This window comes from Neocloeon triangulifer, unplaced genomic scaffold (assembly GCF_031216515.1).
Source record: "Neocloeon triangulifer isolate White Clay Creek 2 clone unplaced genomic scaffold, ASM3121651v1 ptg000012l, whole genome shotgun sequence".
Taxonomy (NCBI): domain Eukaryota; kingdom Metazoa; phylum Arthropoda; class Insecta; order Ephemeroptera; family Baetidae; genus Neocloeon; species Neocloeon triangulifer.
Window position 1 is genome coordinate 12,232,417 of NW_026775554.1, and position 23,177 is coordinate 12,255,593.

Consider the following 23,177-nt stretch of genomic DNA (forward strand, 5'->3'; position numbering starts at 1 on the left):
GGCTGTCAACTCTTGAGCCCGTCAAGTCAGCCAATAGCAAAGCATTCCTCCCGCTGCAGCTGCAGTGCCAGTGCTGATTGTAAATAAACATAAAACATGGCGATGGTCGAAGGTTCTGTGCACGACTCGGCGTACAAGGGCGATTTAGAGCACGTCCGAATCAACTTGGACAGAGATTCGACTTGGATTTCCAAGCAGGATAATGTGAGCTGAATTTCGTTTGATCATTGCTCCGTTTTTCCTCAAATCTATCTCATAATTTTGCTGTTGAAATTTTGCCGCATCATTCACCCTGGTTTTAACTCAAATTCATTGATTTTCAGAACGAGAGGCTTCTTTTGCACTGGGCTGCCGTGGGCGGTCACGTACCCATCGTGACACTGCTACTTGAGAAAGGCTCTCCAGTTGACCCTACTGATGATGTGAGCATTTAAATAAAAACTAGTGTTGCAGTGTTATGTCAAATTTTCAAATTTCAGTTTGGTGCCACGCCTCTGATTCTGGCTGCTTCTGCCGGGAAAGAAGACGTGGTGAATTTGCTCATTAAGCACCATGCTAACGTCAATGCAAAAAATCAACAAGGTCACTCTGCCCTGCAGTTGGCAGCTTCAAAGGGATGGCGCAGTGTGAGAATAAAATAATATTCTATGACTAATTTACTCATCAAAAATAAAATGTCGGATTATAAGAGACTTTTTTTCCTTTACAGATTATTCAGCTACTGCTCGCTGCCAAGGCTGATGTGAACATCAAGGACAGCAGGGGTGCAACTGCTCTGCATCGAGCTGCCTCCCAAGGCAGAACTCCAATTGTCAACATCCTTATTGCAGTCCCTGGAATTGATCTGTCTCCTGCTGATATTGATGGAAATACTCCACTGTATGACCATAATATTACTTTTTTCTCTGCTACATTTATATTTTAATTTAGGCACCTCGCTTGCGAAGAAGACAGGCGTGATGATGCTCTGGAGCTTGTGCAAAGAGGTGCTTCTCTATCCATTAAAAATAAGGAGGAAAAAACCCCCATGGATTTAGCATCTCCTGGACTTGGCAAGCAACTGAGGGAGTGCTCGGAACAGTAACTGTCGAACTGGATTTGTACACAAATATTTTTCTGGGAAGTATGGGCATTTGGACTGAAGTACCCCCAAATCAACCACTTAACAGACTGCTTATTATAAAACTATTTCTTTTCGAAGAATGAAAATAAAGAAAGGGTGATCACTAAATCTTTTATTTGAATTAAATGACACACCATGTGAGTAAGATTTGGCTTGATTATTTATTCAGATGCAAGATACATTTTATACAAACTAAATAAACACAATGTGCATTTTGACTGACATTGGAACAACTCGTCATGCTGCAGACTTCAGCTAGAAGACAATTTTTATGATACTTACAAAAAATTCACACTTTAAACTGGGAACTGTTACAAATCAAAATGCAAACTGAATGATATCTCTTGTCAGTTGGAAGAATTTAGTGCTTGCCATTATAACGGTCCTTGTCTCGCCTGCGACGGTCATTTGACCTAGAGCGGCGTCTGTCCCTAGAACGGGATCTGCGCTTCCTGTCCCTGCTGCGGCTACGAGACCTGCGCCTATTGGAATTTGCTTCTGTTAACACTCTTATCTAAAGTAATGCTTTAATTTTACTTTCTCTCGTGGCTTCGAGAACGGGAACGAGTCTTAGACTTGCGACGAGACCTTTCTCGGCTTTTGGACCGCCTGGTGAATCGAGCAGGCCGGTCATTGTCCCTGCTTATTCCACGATCGCCGCGGTCAATATCTCTATCCTCTCTCTCCTTATCCCGGTCATCTTTTTTCTTCTGTCGCCGTTCTTCCATAGTTTCCTATCGAGATGGTAAAGTTAGTTCCCAAATAAATTTTATTTAAATCAAATTAGCAAACCTGTAACTCCGAAAGCTTTTCTCGAATTTTAATAAATCCCAAGTGGAGTTTGCCACCAAAGTGATCAGCGAGGCGGCGGTCATTGTCATGGATGCCCAAATATGCAGAGCACACCTCGCACACTCGCAACTTTTGCTGCTGGTAGCTCGAGGCAGGCATAGAGTTGCGGTACTCCTGCTCGGCAGCCAGTTTCTTTTTGCGCAAATCTTCGACTTCCTCCATCAACTTCATGCTCTCCTCCACGAAACCTTCGGCACCCATTTGCTCAGCTTTGGCAAGCTGCTTGCCAATTTGCTCTGCCAGCTCATGTACCTTTAGAGTAAAAATTAATTAGATAATACCTAATTTGCCACATTTTTAACTTGCTTTGTTGGCTTTTGCTGCAACCTCGGCTGAAAGTTCTTCTTGGGTTTCAGCTAGACGTTGTTTAGCCAGTTCAGTCCGCCGGTCACAGTCAGAAATGAAGGTCTGAAGATGTTCAGTGGCCTGTAAAGAGCAAAATTTTAAAAATCACATATCAACACATTATTTTAATTTATTCACTATAATGGGTATTGGGTTTTTCAAATATAAAAACCAAAAATTGAAGATATGATCATAGAATATATTGAATTATCTTTTTCATTCTCTTGAAATTTTTGCAACTTATATGATCAAATTTAACGAATAATAACCAGGAATAAATTTCATTGTGCTAGAATTTTTTAAAGTGTTGTGGGCCCCTCAAATTGCGAATTGTGCAGGAAGTTTGGAAAAGCAATACCACAGGAAGCTGTGGTAGATCAATATCGTGAAACGGAAGCATTTTGAACAGATTGGGGGAATAAATACTTACGTCAATATCATAATAGTAGTCTTTTCCCGAGCTGGCCTGTTCGTAGTCGGCCCGTAGAGCCAAATCATGGATCTTCGGGCATTCACCAAGGTCCATGCGCTGTGGACAAAACAGCAAATTAGCAAAAGCTCCAGATGGCGTTTTGATAGAATTCCATTTATCTTAGTGAATAAAATATTTATATTCAAAGAGGCAGGTTGGACCAATGGGTCTATTTTTTATATAATATATTTGGGACAAAGGGGATCTTTGGAAACTTGTATAAGCAAATATTTCTCCTGCAAAAATCACACATAATCAAACTGATGAGAAGGATAATATAGACAGAAGTGTCAATCAAATCAAAACGACTGCTGACCCACTGAAGCTTTTGGAAAAAGTAATGAACCAAAAACATAATCATATCAAGTAACCACACAACCCGCAGAAAATAGCAAACGTGTGTGTGCATTTTGGTAGACAGCACAATTATGATGAGGAAAATTAAGTTGAACAAGATCATTTTTTCTCAGGAGGGGCGCTTTAATTATTTTTGACATGCAATAACTTTTAAAAATTAGAGAGCTTTTTGTTCCTTCCCGGATCGGTACCCTGCCAGCTGTCTACACTTATTATAATACTGATTTATTATTCTTTAGAGGTCCCTAGCAGCATCGGAATTGAACTTACAGCCAACATCATCTGACATTGAAGACTCAAATTGGCGCATCTCGGCAGTTGTCAACCGAATGAGGGATGGTGTGCAGCGTTATAGAGGTTGTCTCTCGCCCCACCTACACTATCCGAAATTTCAGAGCCTTTCCCAATCAGTAGAATAATAATCATTCAGGTGTTACAAAGTTCGCTGACCTTTCATGGCACCCTTGGAGCAAATATATATTATTTTTTAATTAAAAAAATAACTCATGAAAAATATCACTAAACAATGTTTTTTTATGGTCAGAAAAATTTTATGTATTAATTAATAATGCATTTTATTTTATTCAATTTCAATAAGAAGAAAGAAATGATAGACTGTTTAAACCGGTTTAAACTAAAATAAAATTCATAAATATAGAATGAAGCAATTTTTAAATTGCCGCGGATTGATCAAACATTAAATAAAATAAATCCTACGTCGGTAATTATTTGGACCAAGGGCACCAAAAGGTAGCGTGATTTTACGAGTCGTCAGAGAAGTTTAATGTTAAATTATTATTATTTTGCTACATAAACACCCTGTCTGAAGGAATTAATCAGAATTACTCACGGTGATAGAGAGAGGTCTTGGCAACAAGTAGTTGGCTCTGATTACAACCTAATATTCATAGTGACATGCACCGCCATACTTTCAAGAGTTTACTTACAGAAATCAATCGATCGGCATTTATTTATTTTAAATTTACGTACGTTTCTCTTTAGCTTTGTATCATTGGCTCGTTTCGCTATCTCATGTTATTATGTTTTACTTACCAAATTTTGCTCTCTTAAACGGATATCGGGAATGGATGGGGGGTTCGTTTGCTTTCGAAGGGGCGCTTTTGGTACTTACCAAACCAATTAATTTATGTTTAATGAACAAATCCCTATAAAAACAATACATGGAAAAGAAAAACTCACCCAACTGACAGCACACAAGAAACATAATTGATCAAAAGATTGATTGCTCTCTGTCACCAAAATTTGTCAAGAGGTTGACTCTTCAAAAGGAGAGAGAGATAGAGAAAAAATTGAGCATTTTGCTGGATACGCACCAATACGAGGAATTCTTTCTTGTGCATTTTCCAATATCAATTTTCGAGCAAAAACAGTGTGCGCACTTTGCCAAATGCCCCATTTTTAATTTTTTTATTTTTAATTTAATTAGTCTTTTGTTGAAAAAATTATTATTTTTAAAGGCATTGCAGCAAAGATTTGCACACACTTGATTTAGATATACGTACACAGATTTATGTGAATTGTGTGAGCATCATGACAACTCAACCCATATCCCTGCAAGCACTGCAGAAAGTCGTGATCAAATTGAATTGTGCAGTCTTTTAAAACATTTCTCTGATTTCCAAAAAAAGTCCGTCGAATAAACCCCATGGCACCATTTGGAACATGAAATACTCACCGTCGAGCAGAGAATTTCGTGAGGGCAGCAACCCAGGAGAAAACTCTTGCATACTTTACTGTCCGAGAACTTCACCTGGAACTTGCTGTTTTCGCCTGAAATGCAGAATGGGAAATTTCCATTTAATATCTCGAAGAATTATGTATTGTAAATAATTATTTAGTAGTAATTAAAAAAAAATTATCAGAAAAATAGTTTCAAATTGAATGGAAAAGGGGCGTAAATATGAGACTAAATTTACTCCCCCCAACGTTTTGGCGACATGTCTGAGGGAAGCGGGTGCTTGCAATAATATTACTATGCAGTCTTATTCAAAACACATAATATGTAGAATAAAAAAAATGGGTTTTTGCAAATTCTGCTACGAATTGCAACGAACATCGTACAGCACAGCACAGCATGCGAAATTATCAGAATCATAATCGATTAGTAGCCGCCATGTTGCGACGAAACATCTCGAACTATGACCCAAAAAATGGGTCGGTTCTTCACTTACCATTGCGTCCAGTTCCCATCAACTGGTCCAGCATGGCCCTGATTTGATCGTGGGCCGACATATTGTAGTGTGGCAAGTCGGTATAGACTTTGATGAACGAAAATTCCCCGACTTTTTAACTCGAAGAAAAAAAAGCGTCCGGTCTCTCTCCGGACACAAATAACGACTGTCACGCCACTAGTTGACAAGCTGAATTTTAGCGAAGCTCCAAAGTGCTGGAGTGGGGTAAGTGAAAAAAAGAGCGCGGCGCGCCTTTTAGAAGGGGGTTTTGCTGCTGCAATCTATTTCACTTTTTAAACTTTCCTGTCAGAATTGAATTGATAATTTATTTTTCAACTAATAATCCCCAGTGAGCAGAGTTATGTGTATTAAGATTAAGATTTCAATTACAGAACAAAGAGATTGAAGAATTTAGTGGAGCGCTGAATTCAACAAATTAATGGTACATGGTACAGCGGCAAAACAGGAAAGCAGGTTTCCTCTCAGGTTGGCCTTGAAAGGTGATCCGTGAGCCCTCTACCGAAGAAACCTGAGAAAACAAACCTCCCAGGTAAGCATCGATTGGCTCATTTTTGGCGTCATATCACAAGACGAGCAAAACATTCGCGTGCGGTTCCCATGCCGTGATATTTTTTTTCAATTTTATTGCCATCATGTGCACATTTGCACTTTAAATGGAGTTTTACTGACATCCAGGTAAATACCAGTAATTACTTTAGGCGTGATCGCGTGCTTTTTGCCAGGAGCTGGTTATTTTTTCGCGCATTTCCTCATTCACTGGGATGACTAATTTAAAATGCAATAGTGTGCATTGCACTTTTGCAGGGAAAAAATATAATTTTATTTCTTTTTCTGTGATTATTACTTTAATCAATAAATAAAATTTGGTACAAAGCTTATTAGGACGAGCAGTAAATTTATTTATCATCTTTATTTGAATTTTTTCGAGTCGGACTTAAAAGGAAACACATTTTATGGCACTGTATAATATTTTTTGTTATTTTAGATAAAAACCTGAACTTATTATGAAACTTTGCAGGTATTGTGGAGCAATGACAACACAATGGGTGGATGTTTAACACTTGACCGAGAAGAAGCTTTGGCGAAACGGAGAAGTAACGAAATAGACAAACAACTCCAAGCGTTTGCCAAGAGCGAGAGCAATGTCATCAAAATATTACTCCTCGGTACAAAATCGCTCTATTTATTATTATAAATTATAAATAATTTTTAACGCGCTGATATCCAATTTTCACAATCAGGAGCCGGCGAGAGTGGAAAGAGTACACTAGTGAAACAAATGAAAATAATTCACAGCGATGGATTTACTCGTGACGAGTTGCTTAGCTTTGCACCCACTATTAGAGACAATCTTTTGTCCTCAATGAAGTATGTCCTTGCTGGAATGGGGCTACTTCGTATAAATTTACAAAGCGCAAGAAATAAGGTAAAGATACAAGATAATACCATTCTTGTTCTTTTTAAACTTAAATAAATTGTATATTTTTGTTTCTCCTTTATAGGCTCATGCTCAGATGGTCCTCTCTACATTTAGTTCTCTAGACAAGATGATGACAATGATTCCAAGCGTGATATCCTCTTTGCATGCCCTCTGGCAGGACCGAGGGGTTCGTCTGGCAGTGGCGAGAGGATATGAGTACGAGTTGAATGACTCGGCCATCTAGTAATAAACTTTTAGCAAATTGTTTATCGTGCATTAATAAATTAATTTTTATCTTAGTTTGTTTGAAAACATGGAGCGAATCTGCAATGAAAAGTATGTTCCAACACCTACTGACGTTTTAAGAGCAAGGGTGCGGACGCATGGTGTTATTGAGACGCACTTCAAGTTAAATGATAACATTATCCGGTATTAATTATAAAAGAAAGAATTCAAATTCAAATAACTGGCTAACTGATTTTTAGAATGTTTGATGTGGGTGGTCAGCGATCTCAAAGACGGAAATGGATTTACTGCTTCGATGATGTCAAAGCGGTGCTTTTTGTTGTGGCCCTTAGTGGGTACGACATGACATTGGTGGTGCGTATAAAAAAAATAATAATGCGATTATCATCATAAATAATTCTACAAATTTTTCAGGAGGATCCAGATGTTAACAGGCTGGAAGAGAGTCTGAACCTGTTTTCCCAAATCGTCAACAACCGATTTTTTAAAGATGCTGCTTTTTTGTTGTTCCTAAACAAGTACGATCTCTTTCGAGAAAAGATTCTCTACTCTGGAAGGCACCTGAAAACTTACTTTGCAGAATTCAAAGGTTCAATCTAATGTGGAAAAATAATATTTAAAGTTAGTTAACTTGATTTCTTTGTGCGCAAATTGCAGGACCCGACTGTGATGTGGACAGGGCGGCTCTGTTCATCCAGCATAAATTCGCTCTTTGCAACACAAATCCTTCAAGGGGCGTTTCAAGTCATTTCATCACAGCTACTGATACGGCCAATGTTCAGGCAGTAATCCAAGGAGTAATAGACAGCGTTCTTAAGAAAAATATCAAGCAGGTTACTTTGCTTTGAACCTGTGTTATGTAGAGTACTTTTAAATTTTGAGGTACAAAATTCCTAGAGAATATACCATTTTTCCTTTTTTTTTATTAGTCGGCCTTGCTTGTTTTATTGAATCGGTTCATTTTTTGGTAATTGTCTGTGATACTAAAATGCCATCCAGCATTCTTTCATGAATTGTTTTTTAGTCTCTTGCATAAAGGGAATATGATGATTCAAGAGTGGGATTATATTGGTATAATTTTTGTCACATGAAATATATTATAATACTGCCGGCCTCTTGCGAATCTCATGTTTTTTTTAAACCGCGCTGTAAATGATTACTTAGTACGAAAAATTTTGATCTCGCTAAAATCTTCATCTTTACATTTTCCAAGACTGAAAGATGCTGCTGATTGATTAAAATGAATTGAATTGTATCACATCACAAAAATGAACATATTTTATCTCATCTCATTCATAATCAGATCTATTAATAATCTCTCAAGCGGAATTTTATTATTTTTTAATGGCAATTTAGTTCTTTTAGCCAATCTAATGTCCCCAACTTGAACTTTGAATTAATTAGTAGTTTTTTACTTTTCAATCTGAATATTTGGTAGAGGAAATTTCAAGAGGTTTTGAGTAGAATTAGTCTTAGTTGAATAAATTAAATGTACATAAAATATGAAATAATAACAATGAATAAATATTGTAGCTGATTTCAACATGAAAATCTTTTATTTTTGCCGAAAAATTACAGCTGTGCAAACTACCTGCCTATGGCTGAACCAGGTAGAATGACTTGAGGTTTTCAAATTTGTTTAGGAGCATTAATTGAGATGGTTTGGTAACTATCAATTTAAATTTTTTTCCAATGAACAAGTCGAACACATTTTAGATGCACATATTCACGAAATTGAAATTATTTTGTGACAGTAGTTGTAAAATACTATGGATGTACTCAGTGCATTTTTATGGCATCTTTTTGTTGAAAATATCATGTACTCAAGTAAATAATAGAAACAACATTTTTTTTTAATACAGTTATTCATAATTACATTTGGAGGCAAAATATATAATATATATCATTTAACCTTTCAGATTATTGAATTTGAATAATATCTGATGTATTATTGTTTGTATTTTATTGCTATCTAACATCAAATCGTTTTACTATTATATCATCTCTCATTTTCTACACATTTGAGTAGAACATGTAAATTAGATAGATACTGCCACCAACTTCACGAATCTGGATTCCATATTCATAGTAGCATATTGATTGGCTATCAATAAAATAAAATTGATTTTTGGTAACTTAGAGATTAAGCGCTGTGAGCAAATGAAATGGCAAAATTAATGATATGCTAGCAACATTTTGGAGCTAATTAAATCACAGTTTTAAAGCCAAAATAATTCATGACTTAAATAATATAAATATAATACAGACTAGTTATCGTTCAGTCCAAAATTATTATAGGGTTAATAATTTCTTAATGACTGTGATGCAAGATTAGCATTTTTGTTATAATTCCGTTGTGCTTGAGTAAATATACGCTTACATTAACAAACGTGAAATTTTCTCGCTAGTTAACAGTGTTCTAAAAATTTCAAAACAGTTTTTCTTGCTCCAGGATAATAGCAGCCGAATAAATGTACAGGCCGTTTAAACGGCAGATCGTTAATGAATTTTGCAAATAAATACAAGAAAATTCAACACTATCAGGCGTCTTACTCTTATGTATTGTTTTGTTCTAAAACCCAGCCTGACACCAACTTAGCAATTTACAATGAGAGATCTGGGAATGGAGAAAGTACAGACCGCACTTATATTTTCATACTTACGGTGTTTTTATCTCTTGGTCGACCATACTCTGCAATGAATTTAATACGTCGGAGCAGAGTAATCTCCCATTGAACCTACAACAATGAAATTACACATGAATAGATAATACAACTAATACACTGCATTAAATATAAAATATATATCAAAAATATTTAAAACATTCCATAAAAAATTTAGCATGAATCCTTAATTAAATCGAGCAACCAAAAAAATTTCCTTAAAATAATCCGATATAATCAAAGTCAATTAAAGTAACAAAAACCTTTTATATATATGATATGATTGTCTTAACTTGAGTAATGAATATACCTTGATTGTTTCCTGAGAAGGGAGGTTCATTGTAGCCACCAACTTCAGCATCAGGGTAAGAAGAGTAGCCAGCTTGGTTAACAGCAGGATCTGCTTCGTAGCTCGAGTTAAAGGCAGCTGCAGTGCCTTGCTTGAACCTTTGGAATGCAAACCAGGCACATCCAGCCTATTATGTGATTATAATATAATTATTTATGGTTTGAAATTAATTTTAATTCAAATTACCCAAGAAAAGATAGAAAAGAAGCAGAATGTTATAGCAGCCTGCACATTGCTCACACCATAGCCTCCTTCGGGGGTTTCTGCATCGCTCCATTGATTGGCCAAGTAACAAAAGCCGATGAAGTACAAAAAGGCCCAGAAACCTTTAAACAATTTTTAATTTTAAATTTCTCATAAAATTGAACTGAAATACCAGAAAATCCCAGGTCACCGAGAACAAAATGTTTCCTGGTTTTGACAGATGACATTTGTTCGAAAAGAAATTCTCCAACCAGGAAAATGATGGAAGCCAGGAATGCCATGACTCCAATGAAGGTGCCATAGTTGCAGGCGCCGGAGTCATTGTTGTATAGGCAAACTTCTTTGTTAGTTTCATTGTCAAATCTCCAGCCTTGAGAAGAGATGCATCCAAAAACTATGATGGCAAATAGCTGTAATTACAAAAAATAACAATAATTAATAATTGTTAATTGTTGTTATCAACAGTTTTTAATAAATAAAATATTCTTTTTTCCCGAGACCATAGCAAAAGGATATATTTTAATTACATTGATATACATATCATACATATATACAACGCAAATCAAACCCCTTTGGTCTTTTTAAATCTAAAATCCAGGTTTTTTGTTTTGTTCGAATTTTGATTTTATAGTGTATTGGCAGAGTTGTTTCAAAGAAAAAAAATTGGACCTAGAGGATTCTCAGAAACAAGAAAAGGCCTGCGGAGTTCAAAGAAAAACAATCTTGAAAATGGGCTACACATAAGAAAAATCAATATTGAGAGCCACAATGGCGAAAACATAGGCCAAAAATCAATGGTTACATTGGAGCCGATTTCAACCAAAGAAAGGGTAGGAATCGATGAAAGTTAGAAAATAAGTCGAAGGTCATACCAAACAAAGTGCCCTGAGGATGACCTGAGGCCTCTGAACAAACTGGATGGGGTCGAAAGCACCACCCGCTTTTCCACCTCCGTACGCTCCACCCTCCATTTTTGACAGGTGTTCTGCTTGACTAGGGTATTTAAAGTGCCCCTTAAAAGTTCAAAATCAATGTGAATTATAATAAACAGTGCTTAAATAATAAAAATTATTTTTTTAGCCTTATAATCTAATTAATTTCTAAAAGTTTACACTTTAAAATAAAAAAACTTATGATTCAGAGTTGTTCTATTGACTAGTCTTTCCTTCCATTATCCTTGTTCGTGTTCAGTTGGTAGCTCTGTATTTGTAAACAAAACATACAACAAGAATGGCAGACGACGAGTTTGATCACGATGAGTAAGTTATATTTTTTGAGAATATTGTTCGTCGTATAAATGTTAATAACTTAAACTCGTTCCTACAGGCCTGGAGATGACTTCGATGATGTCGAGGAGGACGAAAACATCGACGAGATGGACCAGCAAGAGGTAGGAAGCTGTTCACTAAAATGACCTTGCTTGCTTTCCTTCTAGATGTTTTCGTTGCCGGTTACACGTTTTTCATTTTGGGTTTGTTTCTGCACAGAATTAATACTGGTGCTAAAACTGCGACACTTCTTGCGTTTGCTCCCTGTCGTTTCAGAAAATTGTAATTGCACAATGATAATTAATAATCGATTTATTAACAAACACCATGCATGGATTTTCACCGCATAATTCATACCGTTAAAATATTTCTGTACCCTATTATTTACCATAATTTATTTTTCACCGAGAAAGGGAAAAGTGAATTAATTTTGCATTTGACTACGCTTATGATACATAGATTGTTATTGTTTAAAATGGTATTTTATTGAAATATGTTAAAAATTAATTGAAATGCAACTAAGTAAGTAATTAATTAAGTATTCAATTACTTAGGAGGAGGGCGAAAACATTGAGTTGATCGGCAGTGCCGAGGCTCTAGCGGTACAAAAGTCCAAAAGAATCACCACGCCGTACATGACAAAGTAAGAACAAAAACTTTTGACGCATCTCTGATTAACTCGGAGCTCATTGCAGATATGAACGGGCCAGAGTGTTGGGCACAAGAGCGTTGCAAATCGCTATGTGTGCGCCGGTCATGGTGGAGCTTGACGGTGAAACAGACCCTCTGCAAATTGCGATGAAAGAGTTAAAGCAAAGAAAAATTCCTATCATCATCAGACGGTTCCTGCCCGATGGCAGCTACGAAGATTGGGGCATTGACGAGTTGATCATAACAGACAATTAACTTTCAGTTCATTTAATTTTAATTCAATATTTTTAAGGGAAATAAAGCTTAAAATTTAAACATGATGTGAAATTTTTACTTCAATCAAGGAAACTAATTGAAAATATTATAAATTCCTCCACATCTGCTCCGCATTTAGTATTATTTAACTTGGTGCTTTATAAGAATAATATTTCAACTATCTTAATTAGAAAATTGAAGCCAGACTAAACTGTGTGGAAAAAATGACAAAAATACTAATGAAGTCTGACCTTTTTTCTACGATGTTGAGCCCATTTTTAATTTGCTCGAGTATTAACTCTCAATTTAAACATACACAAAGAGAATAATATGTTAATTTCTAGAAACCGTGGCTTACAAGTATTTTGATGGTGTAGTTAAAAATTGAGCATACTTTTTTTCAATCCAATGACATTAATAATGATCATTGACTTTTTTTAGATTTTCAACTGCTAATATAATGATAATTACAACAGCAAAAACCTGTAAATGAAAAAAACTCATTGATTTTTTATATTTTGATCAATTTTTATATTCATATTTATTGCCATGATAGGGCTTTCTAACTTTTTAAAACAATTTCTGCAGTTAAACTTTTTATTTTTTGGTAAATATAGTAATAAATTAAAAGGGTTGTTATTAGTAAGACTAAATAAGTATGAAGATCAAAAATTTTTGTGAACTGCTGCAATAATTTTTATTGTTTTTTTTTTGTGTATGACAGGATATAAAATATTCAATTGCAAGATATCTTCTGATCATCTCCCATACTTTGATCAGAGTTGAGTTTGGGGTGCAGAGCATAATGGATTTCCATTACAGCAGATTTAATTATTCACGCACATCTGAGTGCTCCCACGAGCGGCGTGCCAGTTCACTGCATTTAGATTTCAATTACGTATATGACAAATGGATTGCGGACGAGCGGCGATAATGACAGTTAGTTAAACTCACTCTGCGCGGACAGTTCATTTATTGCAAAAAGTTCGAAGAGAGAAGAACGCTTTTCATAAGGTTTGCATGAGTTAATATATTTTTTAATGTTAGTATAGGTTGAATGTAGAATTTAAAAATTCAATAGAGCCAAGTTTTGAAAAATTCGTCTCCTGTGAGCAAAGACAGTTCGTGGATAAGGTGGTTGTAAGTTTTCCTGGACTCGATTTGGATGCGTTTAAAGCATCTGGGAACGCAACGCCTTCGGAAAGTTTCCACGACTTTCTTGTCCTTTTCGTAGCTGTCGGAGACTTTTTGGTAAATTTCTTCCTCGACCTTATCGTTGTAAATGCTGTCGTCAACTCCCATAAACCGGCAAACTTTTTTCAACTCCTCAACGGGCGATTTGATTAGCTTTTCAAAAGGAACGACGTGAATTTTCTCCTTTGGAAAAATTTGCATAGCATTTTTGAGGTTCCTCGAATACTTTCCAACTTCAACGCCATCCACGATTTTCTTGATTTCCTTCTGCCTTGCGACGGGATGCCTCGGTCTGTAAAGTTAATTATAAAATGAAAGTCCAATTAATAATATATTATGTTTTTACTAACTTAGTTTTCGCTAAAAATTATAACCTTAATCAACAATATTTTTCATAATTAGCAGCATATGATTTTTAAAAATTTGATTGTTCACTTAAAAAATGTTAAATTTGCAAACGGTCTTTTGATTATGATTATTTAAATGAAATTTGAAATAAAATCAATTATTACAAATTTTCTGGCACTCTCAGTAGCACACGTTCAAGAGGATCTCTCAAGACAATCAGGAGTTTAGAGTTAGGGCTCATGAGATGGACCCTCTCGAGAATTTTGTGGCGCGAAAACGCGTCTGGCGAAACTTCTACCAAGACTTGCCCTTGAGAAAGTTGCGGCATCTGGGCTCTGCAACAAACGTCAAAATATCATCAAAGATTTGTTTAGATTTATATGAAAACCACCAAACGTTTACTTACTCGTACCAATCAAGCCCCCGTGCAAATTTGCTGTCGCTCTCGAAAAAGCCAGTCGACTGATTCACCGTTTTGATGCTCGGGTGCTCTCCTAAAAGTTTCAAAAGCAACTCATAGCCGCCGTCGCGGACGCCAATTGCCACCACTTGAGGAAGATTCCTCTGCAAGTGCGACGCCGAATTTTCATCAGGGGACAGCTCTTTGTTGTTTCTGCTCTTGGCTTGGGCAATTTCGCTCGCGTTTCCATTCCACGGGTCATATCTCGGGATTAGCTCGCGTCGTTTGGCGCAGCGTTCGTGGTCGTAGAGCACCAAAAGGGACACGAGGAGCAGAACACAGGTCACGATAAGGAGACACAAAAGTCTCGGGAACTTTGGCTTCTTTTCCGGAAACCAGAGGCTGGAGCCGACGTCCTCTTTGCCACTTTTTGACTCCATGACTGCTAAGTCGAAATAATCAAACAAGCGCGATCTTGTTAGAAAACAAGTATAATCAAACATTTCGCAAAGGATTGTTTATTTTTTAAATGGCACGTGCGTTTGCTAGTTAATTTAACTAAATAATCGTGAAAATTATCTGTTTGGTAATTTTTACAAACAGTTTTTGACACTTTGGCAGGCACGGTTGCGTTTTATTAATCACGTGCAAACAGCTGCGTATTCACTTTCCACAAGTCTTAAAAAAGGACGTAAATAAATTTTAAGGCTGAATCAATTTGAGAACATAATTATGAATTTTATTTATTGCACATTGATTCATATCATTTCCAGCCAAAATTAATGCCTGCCATTTTGTAAAACTCTTCGTTGAAAGGCTTGTAAAATTCTTTAAGTTTTGCAAGCACTTTTTGGTCCACATCAGGATGTTCCCTCCCTTTAGCCTCGTGCATACACTTATTTCTGGTCATCTGGAAGTTCTTCGAGCACATGAATCCCCTTTCTTCATTGAAGAAAAAGTGTTCCTTTGTGATCAATGGCTCGAGTCCGAGGAAATCCTCCACTTGCTCCACTACCATCAGAGGGTCTTCGATTAATATTTCCCCCGAGACGACCAGAATCTGTTCTCGAGGGAATACTTTCAGCCACCTTTGGAGATTTTGCGCGTACATTCCCACTTTGATTGGGGCCCACTCGGTGTTCACTTTGCCAGTCGCATTGTCAATCGCCAGTGACTCAAAAGGCGGCAAATCCGAGTCATGAGCATGATGGGCACTAAAATTGAATTAATTGTAATTTTTTTTAACATAATGCGAAATGTGTTCTCAAATTTTTTGGTTGTTGAAAATTTAACTCACAATCTAATGTGGACGTAGTCAGAAATCGCCCTTTGCACAGGGTCACGCACAATCAAGATAAGTTTGATGGTGGAGTTCATTTCATGGATTCGCAAAGGAGCAGGTTTGGAAACAAAGTATTTGGGTGATTTTTCAATTGTAATTTGATTTGGTTTTGACAAGGGTAACTGAGACCTACAATATAAAATTCAAGGATTAATTTTTTCTGGTGTACTTTCAAGGTTGGGGTAAATTTCGGAACCCTCTGTAATTTGAAAATTTTGCAATTTACCTGTACCAACCGTAGCCTCGTACATAAGTTTCGTTGTTGTCGAAAAAATGAATTTCTGTATGACTTATACGGATCCTGGGATGAATGTTAATGAATTCAATGAGAGCAGCGGTCCCGCACTTTTTGGCACCAATGATCAAAGCTTTTGGTAAACGTTGCGTCAGGTTTCCACCGAAATCGTATTCCTCAGAGCTGAAGAGAAATAGATTTACTAAAAAGATATATTTTAAACGAAAAATCTTGACAGGTATACTTGTCTTTGTCCAAAATATAGATGATGCGCCTCTTTTTCAGTTTCTGCTCTTCATTGTTTTCCGTCACAGTGAGAAATAAGCACCCAATTAAACTGAAAGCAACTAGAAGCGCGAAATAGTGAAATTTTACGCTCTGTCTGATTTCTTGCTGCATTGTTCTAATGGTCACTTGCTATCACTGACTCGAACAAAATTTGCACCTCGTATTATTTGATTACGTCGGCACTTTTTCGTTTTAAATGTTATTCATGTTTGTGTCTAACAAAATTAATTATTTAGAAATGTTGAGAATGAGTCACACTTTAAATATGCAAGAAGTTCTTCTGGCGAAAGAATGGGCTAAAATGGTCAAGAGACCGGCAAAGAAAAAACCAGTAGAAAACCCAGCCGAGGCAATGGAAAAATGGGATTTGCTTGCCCACGGGCGTCAATTTTGCTCCAGCACCTCTCTGCACGGCGTCCAGTATTTTGGGGAGCCAAAGCGACACATCATTGAAAGGTTTACAAAATTAATCGTTTGAAATTATGTTATATGAAATTATTTCGATGTCAGACTTTTCTGGCTCGGTGCTTTTACACTAGCGGTGGTGACCGCGGCATTCTTGATACATGACCTTTATCACATGTGGGACACCAATCCAGTGATTGTCTCTTTTTCGGCCTCCTCAACGCCTATCACGTCCATTCCATTTCCAGCAATAACCGTTTGCAACATGAACAACGCAAGGCGATCTGTGGCAGAATCAATTCTTTCTCAGTATGAAGCAACATAATTTAAGGATCAATATTTTGTTTATTTTCCACATTTTTACTGTACGATGCATTTTAATTAATTTATTGCTTTACGTTATCTAACATTATGTTTTGTTTTTCTCTTTATGTTCACGAACTTTTTATTCTTAAAAGTAATCTGTAATCTGCACAAAGGCCAGTGTTATTTGTTTTAAAATTCGTATCTTTCAAAACCGTATTTAATTATTATTTCCAATGATCTTCATTCCACTTCATTTTGTTCAATTTTTATATTCATTTCCTTTATTATTATTTACTTTTGTTTAAATATATTTTAGAATCTTCATTTATGTTTTAAAATTTTTTTGTTGCGGGAAAATATAATAAATGTTGTTAATTTTTTCTGAACAAATGAAGAACCGCTGATCACTCGACTGTCAACATCGAAAGGGTCCTTCTGAATGATGTATGCAATATGAGCTTAGGTTCTGAAGATCCAAAAAGAAAAAATCCAAAAATATCTCCTCAGTGGGACGACTTCAGAGATTTCATGATTAAAGTAAAACAAAAACGTGTAACGCATATAATTTTGCCAAATTACAATTTTAAAGGTTAACGAGCCGTGCCACGAACTTCTGCTGACTTGTCAGTGGTCAGGCGAATCTTTTTCTTGCTCCGATCTTTTCAACTCGGCGCTAACAGACGAAGGGTTGTGCTGCGTCTTCAACAGGGTGCCTCGCAATCTTCTTTTCAGAAACCCTGATGACCTTCCTGACTTGAACATAACATTTCCATTTCCCGCCTTTGATTGGAATCCCGAAAAGCAGTACCCGCCAAATGTGACGGCCAAAACATTGCCCTGGCGACCTGAGGGTGCTGGGAAGCACCTTGGTCTGACCATCATGCTTGACTTGGAGCTGCACGAATATTTCTGTTCCTCCACAGCCTCTGCTGGTTTGAAAGTAAAATACATTATTTTAAACATTTTAATAATAAAAATTTTAAATAAATTAAGCTTACAATTTGACGGTGCCAACTCTTAAATAATATTTAGGGCTAGTTTTAAAGAAAATTGAAAGCAAATTTTTAAACTATTATTCAGTTACAAAGTAAAAACCGAAAAACTCTGTTCTTCTTCTTTTTTTCTTAAATATTATAGAACCAAAGTTTTACTTTGAAAATAAAAATGATTCTGTTTTAATATAACGTTACAAAGAATAAATCATAAATATAAATAAGATATTATTTAGAGTCGATTGGAGTCAATGTGATAAACGTGAATGAATTTACGGAAATAATTTTTTGTTTGCTCTAAAAATATTAAAAATTTGGTCACATCAGGAAGTTAAAATTATTCTTAAAAATCTCAATTGAAAAGAGCAATATACAAATTGCTGTTTGTTTATTTCCCAGATGCTCCTCCACAACCCCGTTGAGTCACCGAAAATGTCAAGTTTCGGGACAGCCGTCTCTCCCGGGAAAGAAAATTTTGTAGTGATTCGGCCTGAGCTGACTCGGTCAACAAGCAAAATTGAGCCGACCGGAGTCAACAAAAGGCACTGCTTCTTTTTGCACGAGCGATCCCTTCGCTTCTACCGCACTTACACCAAGCACAATTGCGCCATGGAGTGCGAGGCAAATTACACGCTGGCCAAGTGCGGTTGCGTCGAGTACTTCATGCCAAGTAACAATCCGACCGCGTTTTGCGCATTCATCAAACACGCCGCGTTTACTGTTCCTTTTCAGAGGACAAGAATTCACGGATTTGCGGTAGAGACGATGACGAGTGCGCAATTGCTGCTAGCGGTAGATGAAAAAAAATTATGCAAAATGCAATGCTTAGTTTTTCCATGATACTAAAGCATTAATGTTTTTTTTTACAATTTTTGATATTACAGAACTTATTGAAATATTTAATTTTTTTTCATGGTTTTTCTTCATAGAAGACTCTAGTGAATCTTGAAAAATGAGAACCCTTTTTGATTATTCTTTTTATTTATTATTCTTTTTCTTTTGCTCTCAAAAAGGCAGGCTTACTATACCTACCCTGACCACCGATACTAATTTTTTTAATCCAATAATTTGTAAACAAATTAATTACCAGCCGAAGTGGAGCTGCATTTATTCGACGAGGAAAACAAGTCCAAGAATAAGCAGGGTGGCAACGCAAATCCAAGCTGTCACTGCTTGCCAGGGTGTCATGAGCTCACTTACAGCGCTGAAACCTCCAGCTCGATCCTTGTAGACGTTTTCCCTGGCAACGAGAAATACGTCGCCAAAGGCGAAAAACCGCGAATCGACAATATTACCTACTTCAAGTATAAACCGGGCTTAAAGCCTAATATCAAAGTTTTTAATTTACGATTTTATAGGGACAACGTTGTGATAATGCACTTTTTCTTCATGGACATGCAAGTGCTAAGTTACGAGAAAGACGAGCGGACCAATTTCGTCAATTTCTTGGGTACGATAATAAAAAAATTAAATTTCTGCCATATGAATATTGGTTTCAGCGAGCACCGGTGGGCTGCTCGGCTTGTTCCATGGGTTCAGCGTCCTGAGTGCTGTTGAAGTGCTGTACTTTCTCACCATTCGGCTGATTTGCTCATGGCGGAAAAATAATAACCGCGTCGCCGGGAAAGTAGGAAAGCGTGTTGCACCTCCGCCGACGCTGCCTTACTTTCCTTGATGGGCTTGAAGAATTTTCCAGGGACATGAAATATGATCCCATAATTTAGTGCGGCGGATAAAATATAACTTCACTCCCACGCTTTGGGTTTTGTTTAATAACGTAATAAGATATTATACACGTAGTTTATGAACAATGGGCAATTACTAGTTGATGTTAACCAAACCATTCCTTTGTGGGCAAAGCAACGTTGAATTGTTACTGTTCAATTAAATAATCGTGTTAATTGGTGTTGTCTCTACCATAAAAGGGTGCGTGACTTATTAGTGCATTGGATCCTTCAGAGTTGTGAAGGTGCATTGCATTCAATTATCAGGTGCATGAACATAAAATGAATCACCCGTTTACGCTCTAGCTTTATCAGAATACAAATCACATTATTGTTTGTATTGAACCCACACATCATTCGACTGTTGCTGAAATTTATTTGCTTAATAAATAGAATTGAATGAAATATTTCTATTTATTAACACAGCCCAAGGTTTTAGAGGAATTTATTTATATTTGTATAGTGTAACGAGCCTGGAGCAATACTGCCTTCGCCTTTCCCATCATTTAACGTGACTCAAAGCCATAAAAAGCGTCTATGGATTATTTATAAATCGGTTTGCAACACTTTATTGGTCGCGTGTAATTAATTCAAAATGCAGCCAGTCGCGATGTAATGTTATCCTCTCTCTTTCTTGCAGTGCTTCATTATTATCATTTGTCCGCTCTCTGAAAGGCAGTTGGATTGACGTCATTAACGCGGCGTGTAGAAGCCGAAATGAAAAAAATCGAGAGTTGTGAAATGTCAACGCGTGGTCAGCAATTGGAAAAAGGAAAAATAAAACGCTGCAAAGCCGCGCGGCCTCATCAAAGCTCTTGCGCCGTGACTCGCTTATTCAAGTGCACATAAATACTTTTCAATGCGAGCAAAACCAGGTCCGTCCTTAAAAGGAACCATTGAATTTGCGTCAGCAGCACGCATGAGAGTCCACCTCGTAAATCACGATTAACGGCAGTGTAAAGTAATAATTCCAATTAAAAGACATTAATTGCGTTAATAGTTTAATAAAAATTTATATCTTTTATCCGATCTAAGAAAAGTTCCACAATATTTTCAATATTAATTCTAGTTTTTTTCGTTTTATTAAAAAAAATCTTTGCTTGTTTTCTTTGGTTCTTTTTTCTCTATCAGTAGAACACGATATGGAATGTCAATATAACATTGAATCGTCACTCGCCCACGCCGTCATGCACATTGAGCACCACGCGTGCACCATGAAAGGAGGGGATTTTAGAGGGGCGTTGTTCCAAAACACTGGCGATCTTCATGGAGAACCTGTTGTTGGAGAACAAGATCAAAGACTGAAAATATAATTAAAATCGGACTGAAAAATTTTCATAAAGGTATTGAATTTTTTTCCTGAAATTTTTATGTTTGATTAAACTATCGACAGCTTTCAAAATGCTTATAGTTTGCTTTTTTTAAAAGATAATTTATTTTAAAATATTATAGTTCTGAAAAAAGACTTGCTCAAGTTTTCTGTTTCACAATAAGTATTATGGCCTTGCGGTTTAACTAGACTGCCAGACGCATTGATTAAAACACTAATCCATGTCTTACAATTAATCGCTCAAATAAGCTTTGAAGTATTAAGAAGATTAAGACTGATTGCGGCTTATAATAAAAAGTTGATGTTTTTTTGAAAGACTGTTCAAACGGGGGATTTTTCATTTAAGATGACATGAAGCTATCAGCATTATCACACGTGTTATGTTAACTCTTTTGTGCAAACATATTATGTAATATTTTTTGATTGCATGATTGCACAATATTTCTCTTTGGTTACGCGTTAGTTTATTTGTTTATTTATGCTTTTAATAAAAGTAACCACGAAATAATTATTTTGTTCATAAAAAAATCTAAATTTCCAATTTTATTTATTTGTTTGATCCTAGATAGAATCTTTTATTTTTATCCTGCTCATCACCACAAAATAAATGAAAGATCAAAATTTGATTGTGGCCAAGCAAACTTGATTAGTGGATAATTATTTTTTTATTTTCAAATAGAATCAAGCTGTACGGTGTTGCGAAAAACGGACCTTCATTAATTAAGTCTAGTAAGTCCTTATTGTGCTGTGTGCATCATGCTTCGGGACCGGGCACTCGTACTCACTTTTATCTGTCATAATCACATCTTTGAGGGTTTATATAGAGACAAGCTCAAGGGTTTGCATGGGTTTGCATAATAGCTCTGTGCTTCCCTATCTGAATCGCAATCAATAGTCCCAAGTACGCCAGGCGTTTTATCTCTTTTCGGTTTCAAGCGTGCCTGTTTTGCTTAAAGGCGGCCCTCAGTATGCGCCAACGCCGAGTAGGAAACATGCCTGACGTGAAGGTCCTCGCGGGCACCAACAAGAAGCCCGCTTCGAAGGCTTCGAAGGCAAAACAAATAGGGTTCAATTTGCTGGAAAGCTGCTGCCACGGAGTGATTCTGGCCGTCGTCATCTCAGTCACATGGTTCAGCTTCGTCAATTATAATATTTTCTCCTTTCATCCACCTTTGTTAACGGCAGGGGTGAGTTCAAATTTTATTTTCTGTATGTTCAAGAGTAATCATTTTGTCATTAAATATTCGTTTAGCTTAATTTTAACTACAGAGAATTTCAAATTTCATTCCTCAGTAAAAAAAAATTAAATAAATATCCCCTTACGGGATAAAAATGTTGTTTAAATAAATAATTTATAAAAAAGTATTTATTATGCTTTTTTTGATGAACTTATTTTATATTATTTTCCTGATGGGGATTTAACTTTGCAGTACTTCATTTTCATGACTGAGGGTTTCCTGATCTTCCTTCCGCAAAGCTTGCTGACCAAAGGCTGGAATCGGCCCTCGTTGGTCAAACTCCACTGGCTGCTTCAGGTCTTGGGCTTCTGTTGCATCGCCCTCGGCCTGATCGCCGTGGTCACCATCAAGATCATCAAGGGCAACCCGCACTTTTCCTTCCCCCACTCAATCACTGGTCTCGTGGCCATCATTATGGCCGCCTGCACTGGCATAGGAGGCTACGTCAGCAGACTTAAACCGCACCCCAAAGGTCCCTCCCTGGCCCAAATCAAACTCGGACACGTTTTCTTTGGCATGGCGTCATACGTTGTTGGGGTAGCGGCCCTTGTGCTTGGATACTTCACATCTTATTTCGGCAAACTGGTTGATTACGAGTGGCGCTTATTCATAGCTGTTATCACGGTACTTGTATCGACAGTGGCATTTGTCAATGCGTCTGTCGGATTTTACAGGCGGGCGAAAAATTTGTTCAATTTTTAAGTGACATCTCATTGTCAAGTGATAAAAACACGGACTGTAATCTGCGACTTCAGAAAAGTCCAAATATGCGGGAAATGAAATTTTTGCAAAGCAAAACAACTGATTTACTGCTGCTTTTGTAAATTTTTATTAGCTTATTTAATAACTTAATTTTACTAATAAATATTTTTTTGAAGATTTACAAAATTATATTTTTATCTGATACATCCTTCAGCATTTTGCCCATCTTCATAATTTTAATTTAGGATAACATTC

The 23,177-nt window shown here is 36.7% G+C and overlaps 9 protein-coding genes across 14 annotated transcripts; 5 read left to right on the plus strand and 4 right to left on the minus strand.

Annotated features, from left to right (window-relative positions):
• Positions 1 to 3: 3 nt before the first annotated feature.
• LOC132197935 (26S proteasome non-ATPase regulatory subunit 10-like) lies at positions 4 to 1,234 on the plus strand. The gene is made up of 5 exons (XM_059621558.1): positions 4 to 204; positions 324 to 422; positions 480 to 626; positions 710 to 879; positions 931 to 1,234. The coding sequence occupies exons 1-5, from the start codon at positions 97 to 99 to the stop codon at positions 1,082 to 1,084; spliced, it is 678 nt and encodes a 225-aa protein (XP_059477541.1). The 5' UTR covers positions 4 to 96; the 3' UTR covers positions 1,085 to 1,234.
• A 31-nt stretch (positions 1,235 to 1,265) lies between these two features.
• On the minus strand, positions 1,266 to 5,521 carry LOC132197933 (putative RNA-binding protein Luc7-like 1). 3 transcript variants are annotated; one of them, XM_059621555.1, is made up of 8 exons: positions 5,342 to 5,360; positions 4,846 to 4,940; positions 3,420 to 3,523; positions 2,751 to 2,849; positions 2,282 to 2,401; positions 1,916 to 2,227; positions 1,661 to 1,857; positions 1,266 to 1,605 (listed from the first exon to the last, which is right to left on the minus strand). In XM_059621555.1, the coding sequence occupies exons 3-8, from the start codon at positions 3,429 to 3,431 to the stop codon at positions 1,485 to 1,487; spliced, it is 861 nt and encodes a 286-aa protein (XP_059477538.1). In that variant the 5' UTR covers positions 3,432 to 3,523; positions 4,846 to 4,940; positions 5,342 to 5,360; the 3' UTR covers positions 1,266 to 1,484. The 3 variants fall into 3 exon arrangements, with proteins under 3 accessions (XP_059477538.1, XP_059477536.1, XP_059477537.1); XM_059621553.1 differs by lacking the exon at positions 3,420 to 3,523 and having other exon boundaries at positions 5,342 to 5,521; XM_059621554.1 differs by having other exon boundaries at positions 3,420 to 4,940; positions 5,342 to 5,396.
• Positions 5,417 to 8,580, plus strand: LOC132197932 (guanine nucleotide-binding protein G(o) subunit alpha-like). 3 transcript variants are annotated; one of them, XM_059621552.1, is made up of 9 exons: positions 5,417 to 5,566; positions 5,734 to 5,891; positions 6,381 to 6,528; positions 6,604 to 6,788; positions 6,865 to 7,025; positions 7,083 to 7,211; positions 7,268 to 7,382; positions 7,443 to 7,617; positions 7,686 to 8,580. In XM_059621552.1, the coding sequence occupies exons 3-9, from the start codon at positions 6,405 to 6,407 to the stop codon at positions 7,874 to 7,876; spliced, it is 1,080 nt and encodes a 359-aa protein (XP_059477535.1). In that variant the 5' UTR covers positions 5,417 to 5,566; positions 5,734 to 5,891; positions 6,381 to 6,404; the 3' UTR covers positions 7,877 to 8,580. The 3 variants fall into 3 exon arrangements, with proteins under 3 accessions (XP_059477535.1, XP_059477533.1, XP_059477532.1); XM_059621550.1 differs by lacking the exon at positions 5,417 to 5,566 and adding an exon at positions 5,632 to 5,646; XM_059621549.1 differs by lacking the exons at positions 5,417 to 5,566; positions 5,734 to 5,891 and adding an exon at positions 5,914 to 6,037.
• A 569-nt stretch (positions 8,581 to 9,149) lies between these two features.
• LOC132197936 (synaptogyrin) lies at positions 9,150 to 11,252 on the minus strand. Its single transcript, XM_059621559.1, has 5 exons — positions 11,117 to 11,252; positions 10,417 to 10,654; positions 10,227 to 10,366; positions 10,002 to 10,167; positions 9,150 to 9,766 (listed from the first exon to the last, which is right to left on the minus strand). Exons 1-5 carry the CDS (start codon positions 11,213 to 11,215, stop codon positions 9,732 to 9,734), a joined length of 678 nt encoding a protein of 225 aa, XP_059477542.1. The 5' UTR covers positions 11,216 to 11,252; the 3' UTR covers positions 9,150 to 9,731.
• Positions 11,253 to 11,409: 157 nt separating this feature from the next.
• On the plus strand, positions 11,410 to 12,483 carry LOC132197937 (DNA-directed RNA polymerases I, II, and III subunit RPABC2). Its single transcript, XM_059621560.1, has 4 exons — positions 11,410 to 11,503; positions 11,571 to 11,634; positions 12,067 to 12,155; positions 12,208 to 12,483. Exons 1-4 carry the CDS (start codon positions 11,475 to 11,477, stop codon positions 12,416 to 12,418), a joined length of 393 nt encoding a protein of 130 aa, XP_059477543.1. The 5' UTR covers positions 11,410 to 11,474; the 3' UTR covers positions 12,419 to 12,483.
• A 613-nt stretch (positions 12,484 to 13,096) lies between these two features.
• Positions 13,097 to 14,815, minus strand: LOC132197931 (heparan sulfate glucosamine 3-O-sulfotransferase 1-like). Its single transcript, XM_059621548.1, has 3 exons — positions 14,367 to 14,815; positions 14,125 to 14,295; positions 13,097 to 13,904 (listed from the first exon to the last, which is right to left on the minus strand). Exons 1-3 carry the CDS (start codon positions 14,798 to 14,800, stop codon positions 13,493 to 13,495), a joined length of 1,017 nt encoding a protein of 338 aa, XP_059477531.1. The 5' UTR covers positions 14,801 to 14,815; the 3' UTR covers positions 13,097 to 13,492.
• LOC132197928 (pickpocket protein 28-like) lies at positions 14,179 to 22,074 on the plus strand. 2 transcript variants are annotated; one of them, XM_059621541.1, is made up of 11 exons: positions 14,179 to 16,681; positions 16,736 to 16,939; positions 17,332 to 17,473; positions 17,526 to 17,876; positions 18,328 to 18,598; positions 18,661 to 18,720; positions 19,019 to 19,232; positions 19,287 to 19,378; positions 19,428 to 20,613; positions 20,784 to 20,995; positions 21,939 to 22,074. In XM_059621541.1, exons 1-9 carry the CDS (start codon positions 16,422 to 16,424, stop codon positions 19,601 to 19,603), a joined length of 1,770 nt encoding a protein of 589 aa, XP_059477524.1. In that variant the 5' UTR covers positions 14,179 to 16,421; the 3' UTR covers positions 19,604 to 20,613; positions 20,784 to 20,995; positions 21,939 to 22,074. The 2 variants fall into 2 exon arrangements, with proteins under 2 accessions (XP_059477524.1, XP_059477526.1); XM_059621543.1 differs by having other exon boundaries at positions 20,787 to 20,995.
• LOC132197934 (heparan sulfate glucosamine 3-O-sulfotransferase 5-like) lies at positions 15,080 to 16,368 on the minus strand. The gene is made up of 4 exons (XM_059621557.1): positions 16,182 to 16,368; positions 15,929 to 16,120; positions 15,658 to 15,831; positions 15,080 to 15,574 (listed from the first exon to the last, which is right to left on the minus strand). Exons 1-4 carry the CDS (start codon positions 16,334 to 16,336, stop codon positions 15,124 to 15,126), a joined length of 972 nt encoding a protein of 323 aa, XP_059477540.1. The 5' UTR covers positions 16,337 to 16,368; the 3' UTR covers positions 15,080 to 15,123.
• On the plus strand, positions 21,975 to 22,922 carry LOC132196300 (transmembrane reductase CYB561D2). The gene is made up of 2 exons (XM_059618854.1): positions 21,975 to 22,034; positions 22,413 to 22,922. The coding sequence occupies exons 1-2, from the start codon at positions 21,975 to 21,977 to the stop codon at positions 22,920 to 22,922; spliced, it is 570 nt and encodes a 189-aa protein (XP_059474837.1).
• Positions 22,923 to 23,177: the final 255 nt, after the last annotated feature.